The following is a 5,838-nucleotide window of genomic DNA, read 5'->3' as shown; positions in this document are numbered from 1 at the left end:
CCATATCGGTGTTAGTTATTCTTGTATTTTACACCAATCATATGATTATAGACTTAAGTGCAAGAAGGAACCAAAGGTCTCTCATTTTACAGATGGTGAAAACAGGGCCCAAGGACTTTGCTCAAGGTCACAAGGGTAAAAAGAAGCATGCCGTGGCTTTGAGATTAGGGACTGACTCCACATCCAGTTCTCTGAAACAAAGGGTATTTCTACATATAAAAGTATCCTGAAAGACTCCTACATTGTAAGGGCTTGGGTTAACAATGTAATTACCTGAAAACAAAAATTATGAGCAGGTGTGTGTGTGAGGGAACAAGAGAGATCTATGAAAATCTTTTCATCTGCTCAGCTGTCTGACCTCTCTAAGGGGAAGGGAGGCAAAGGGGGCAGGGTACAAAGTCGAACCTCAGAAATGACCCACACACCTTGAATTTAAATAAAAGATTTATTACTCTTTTCTCAGAAAAAACAGGAAGTTAAGAAAACAAACTAGATTTTATAACCCATGTATTTTGCCGTTGGTCCTAACCCTCCCTGGCTCACCTCTTCAAGAGGAACATCAGGCAGGTGTACACTCCCCAGATACAGGATTTGCAGGGAAGCCTAGACCAGGGATTTCAACAGCTTTCCCTGAGTGAAGCAGAAGAAAACGATACATAGGGTTCCTCCGAACATCCTTTACACAACCACCCCCTTCCCTTTTCGTCTCAGGACTGGCCTCAATTATGTAAGAGTGGCCAGTCCTTTAATGCAATGCAATGCAATGCAATGAGGTTCTTTTCTTCTCCCTACACTTCCTCAGGAGCACCCCCCCCCTCTCCCCCCAAACCCTAACTCTTCCCACCCCCCACACCAGACAATTCTCTGATGTGAGGTTTTACTCTACCAATAGAATCCCTTCATAATGATCTGGGAATCAAGATCTTTATGACGAGCTCCACTATTGGTTTATTGGGTGAGTCACCCTTTTTGTGCCTTAATTTCCCCAGCTGTAAAATGGGGAAGTAGAATTTCCAAACCTGCCCCTTTTATAACGATTTTGAAGCTGTAAAAACTATATAAAGTGCTTTTAGTTCCTCTGATATGCATGACATAAATAAGTGGGATTATGATTAAGAACGAGAAACACAACTAGGAGGCAAACAGCTCCAGCATTAGGCCTCATGGCTTAGAGATGAGCAGGCAGGCCATTCTTCCCTTACATTCTTAGTCAAACTTGATTTATGCTGATTTTAGCTACACAAAGTCCACAGGCTAAAGGTCTAATTCAATGGCAACAATGTGGCAATTTTTCAGATTAAGCCAACTCCACAACCAAGTTATTTTTAAATGTGCCAGTAACTGTTATGCAGCTCGGTGAGGTTTAACACTTCTATACAAACCCAACTCACCGCTTTAAAAGGTTTCAGTGCCCCCAGTGAAAAACAATCCAGAAAGGTGACAAAGTGATTCAGCCATTCTCCATCTAAAGGACTTTGGAGACACACCCTCCCCCACCCAAAAGGCCACCTGTAGAAGAAACCACACAGCAAGACCTTCTCCCCCTTCTCTGAAAAGCCCAAACAGCAAAGGGACTTTGAAAGAAAAAAAAATCAATCAAAACACAGTTTTAGCAAAAGGGCACTAGCCCAAGACTTTCCCATCCCTACAGACATAGGCACCAAGTCCATTGTCTCTATCCAACTGAATACTGGGAGACAAGAAGGTTCACAACTTGAGAGGGGGCTTCAGGGACCATCTGAGGTCACATGAGTCTACAGGGCCACATCCTGAAAAGAGAAGGAAGAGTAACAGGGATTGGTCCCATAGTTAATTATAGAAGGGCTGGAGCTAGAGGAAACAAATGTTTGAAAAGAAAGGGTAATTTGGGAGAAAAATGGAAAGCAAGTCTGCTATTCAGACAGAGGCCAAAGCTGAGTGTCTTTGTCCAAGAGTCTGGGAATCATTGCCATAGTAAATTCTTAACAATATATAAACATTTGTTTTATTGACAGTCTAGGCCTTAGCCTGTATTTGACAAGCAAGCCTAATAATAGCACCATGGTTAGATTCATCTTTCTTTACATTTACTTGCAGTTTATTAGAGCAAACAAGGTCAGGTTTGCTTCATGTGGATGACGTCCTATACAAAATCTGCTACAGAAATTTAAGTGAAAAGTGCGAGGAAGTTTTGGAAAATAAAACTATGCCCATAAACTAAACTGTATTAGTAACATGAAGAGTCAGATGGCAGCGACTCAAAAATGGAGAACTCAAACTGAATGTATGTGCACGATGGCATTATCACGAAAGCCATTATTTGTTTAAAAAACAAAACAAAACAACAAACCACAATGCAAGTTCTAAAAATTACTTTGGCTCAATTATTAAGCGGCACGATTCAATCTTTTCATGTACTACACTTTTTCTCCCCCATCCCAGGTCCATTTAAAGAATAAGCCCTATCCACAAGGAAAATAACACAAAGGTAGTTTTAAAAACTGATTCATAACTGTGTAGCCTTTGAATACATCACAAGTTGGTTTTGAATACCAAAAATATTTGACTAGTTAAGATCAGAAATGTTACACAGAAGACAAGGTAGGGTTCTAAATCACCTGGCTAAACAAATTACAAATTTTAGAAGGTATGAGAAAGAACCCTAAACACAGAATCTCTCCTTACATCATTTCAAGGAAATAAATTTCTGTAAAAATATATACAAATTTTTACAGATATAAACACATTTACAAGGTTTTTTTTGTTCTTTTTTTTTGGGGGGGGAAGGTTCTAAAAAGTTTGTCTATACAACAGTTAATTAATATATTGTAACTCATCCATAAGTATCACCAGAGTAATAAACTCACTCAACACCAAGCCAAAAAAACAAAAACAAAAAAAAGAAAAAAAAGAGAGATTGAGAGAACAGGTAGGTATACCTGGGTACACTTGGAATTTGCCTCCCACCTCGAGCCACACCACTTTCACTGTGATACTTTAAAAGAAGATTCCGGTCATAGTCATGGAAGGGAGAACTTAGGGCCATGGCATTGTTAGTGCTTTTTAAATCCTGTAAAACTACTGAATTCAAGGGAGATTTCTCAAACAGTTCTATGACTAGGAAGCCTAAGGATCACTGTTATTTGTTAAAGAAGAAAGTTCTCTCAACCCTATCACTAAATCTCTTCCTGGTCTTCCCCCAAGATCTGCCTGTTGCTGAGACAGACAATTTTGCTTCTTTCAGATGGCTGTTCTTCTGGGAAGCAGGGTGCATTTTCCACTAGTATTTATTCTTATCCAAGTCCCCTTCTGCCTCTACCAAGAGGTAGAATACCACTTCCTTTTCCTGCTAGTACTCAGTGCTCTAGAAGGATTCGTGGATGTTCTAGCCTGGGTAGCTTGATGTCCAGCTTCATAAATACTTCTAATTTCACAGCAGAAGTGTGCAGTTTTGGTGCCTGGAGTTGGTTACAAGTCATTTATTGCACTTACAAGGCTATCTTATTAGATATGCCAAACCAGCTCCTACTCCAGCAACACCGGCAAAGGCGAGCAGCACATTTCTGATGCCACCTTCTAGGTCCTCTACATGAAAGAATTCCACAAACCCCTCCTAGAAAAGAGAAAGGGAAAACAAAAAACAAATTTTGAAGTGGACTCTCACTGGCTCAGACCATGATTCGCCAAGAGGATGAACATGACAGTGAAAGAGCCTCATCAGTTAGGCTCCTATCTAAGAAATCAACATTCTACACCTAGGAGAGTGCCTGAGACTGCAAGGGGGCAGTTACCATCCCCACCTCCCCTTCCCTTTCCTCCAATTCTGCAGTGACCCTTGGCTTCAGACTTACCCAGCCCTTTTGCTTGATCAGCCAGTCCCTTTTTGTCTTGACCAGTACATCTGTTAGGCTTTCTGCTAGTGGGTCTATGCAACTTTCCTGGTTTATGCTCTTTAAGTGCTTTGCCACAAAGGCACCAAAAGAAATGAGAGTCACAATCCGGCCCCAATTCGTTACTCCATCACTGAACACACAAGTTACCACTCGAGACACAGCTTTAATATCCTCTTCATTCTTGATGTCCAGCTTCCGAAGCATGCCTAAAAGAAAAAGGGAGGGTCACCGACTTGCATCACTTCTGCCTCTAACAGCACTCACTGTCTTCTTTTGTATCCCCTGCACTTAGCACAGTGCCTGGCACAGAGTAGGTGCTTCCTGAATGTTTACTGATTGATGGACTTTTATCTTTCTCTAAGCTCCTCGAGGGGAAGGGCTGTCTTTGGCTTCTTTTTGTCTCCCCAGGGCTTGGCACAGTGCCTGGCACATAGTAGGCGCTTAATAAATGCTTATTGATTGACAGCCTCCCTCCACTTCCCAGGGACCTTCTTCGGCCAGAATCCGTCTGGGCCCAATACGAGGCCTACCCCTCCATCCTTCCCCCCACGATGGGCTTCCCACCCGTTCGGGGCACTCCTCGGCAGAGTCGCCATGTCGGCGAGCACAGAGCGGCTGCGCATGCACAAAGGTGGGCCTCGGCCCCGGCGGGGGGTGGGAGCGAGCGAGGCCACCCACCTTGGAAAGCCGTCTCGTGGTTGCGCTGGACGCCGTCCGCCACGCGCCGCAGGGTCTCCAGAGCCTTCCCGCTACGCAGGGGCTTGGCGTCCTTGGTGCCGGCCGCCTGCTCGCGCAGGTACCAGGTGATCAGCTCCAGGGACTGCTCGTACAGCTCGTCTTCCTCCTCCTCGACGGAGGGCGGCGTCGAGGGCAGCGAGCCGTGGGCGCTGCTCGAGGTGTCCCCGCCCTCTCGGGCCAAGGGCAGGGCCAGCAGCGACCGGCGGGCGGGCCGCTTCCCGGGGGGCTCGGGCTCGTAGCCGTCCAGCTCGTCCTCGGGGGACGTGACGGCGTCCGCGGCCCCGGCGGCGGGCAAGGAGAAGCGGCAGCTCCGCGAGAAGAACAACGGTCCCGGTGTGGTGGCGGTGACGTCGGGAACCTCCGCGCCAATGAGCGCGGTCCGCGGGGGCCCCCGGACGCCCGGCACCAGGTCCGGGAGACTCGCGCCACCGCTTCCGCTAATTAACTCCCCGGCCGCCGCCGCCGCCGCAGACGTCGTCGTCGTCCCCGCTTCCACTTCCCCGCCGTCGCGCCGCGGCGCCGAACTCTCCACGGTCGTTCCTTTGCCAGGAACCAGCAGGGGCGAGCCGGATGAAGGAGCGCTAGCCCCTCCACAGTAGAGGTTGAGGCCGATGACGGCGTTCTTCTTAAAAGGGCCTAACATCTTCACCAGCTGCCGCTGCGGTCGGAAAGTCCGGGAAGCACAGAGACGCGCGCTCCGAGGAAGCGGAAGTGAGGAGTGGGAGCGGCGTCTGCGGATCACAGTTATATCAAGCGTCACCAATGCGTCAGCGTGTGGCGGGAGGGAGCGGAAGGGGAGGAGAGCCGCGAGGGGGCGGGGTTCCCGCGGCGAAGGCCAGACACGCAGGGCACGTCGGAGGCGGCTCCAGGCGCTCGGAGGAGCGAAGATTGGTCTCTCGCTTCTGAGCCCCGCCTCGGTCGCGGGGCATGAATTAGGAGGGTCGGAACCTGGCTGTCCGCACGTCGGGCCCGGTTATGTAATCGGTTACCACAGAAATTCCGAGGTGTCTTTGTTTTCTGGCTCATTTTACGGGATTTTTCCGACAGCAAACAGGTCCCCAGGCTACCCCCCACCCCCGCTGTCTGGAGCCCACCCGCCACGTGATCCGGCCTCTCCCCTCTTGGGCCTCAGCTTACCCACTGCCAAGGCGGCTTTCAAAGTCCGGGGTCTGGATTAGTCGTGGATGGGGATGCGGATGAGGATTCGGAGACTGGAGACGTGGAAGGA

The 5,838-nt window shown here is 48.1% G+C and overlaps 1 protein-coding gene across 1 annotated transcript; it reads right to left on the bottom strand.

The window, feature by feature from the left end:
• Positions 1 to 426: 426 nt before the first annotated feature.
• LOC114043032 (induced myeloid leukemia cell differentiation protein Mcl-1 homolog) lies at positions 427 to 5,345 on the bottom strand. The gene is made up of 4 exons (XM_027861863.1): positions 4,551 to 5,345; positions 3,831 to 4,078; positions 3,472 to 3,592; positions 427 to 1,769 (listed from the first exon to the last, which is right to left on the bottom strand). Exons 1-3 carry the CDS (start codon positions 5,251 to 5,253, stop codon positions 3,476 to 3,478), a joined length of 1,068 nt encoding a protein of 355 aa, XP_027717664.1. The 5' UTR covers positions 5,254 to 5,345; the 3' UTR covers positions 427 to 1,769; positions 3,472 to 3,475.
• Between the last annotated feature and the right edge of the window lie 493 nt (positions 5,346 to 5,838).

Source organism: Vombatus ursinus, unplaced genomic scaffold (genome assembly GCF_900497805.2).
Source record: "Vombatus ursinus unplaced genomic scaffold, bare-nosed wombat genome assembly UNPS02014768.1, whole genome shotgun sequence".
Lineage (NCBI taxonomy): Eukaryota > Metazoa > Chordata > Mammalia > Diprotodontia > Vombatidae > Vombatus > Vombatus ursinus.
This window is presented reverse-complemented; position numbering and strand designations above follow the sequence as displayed.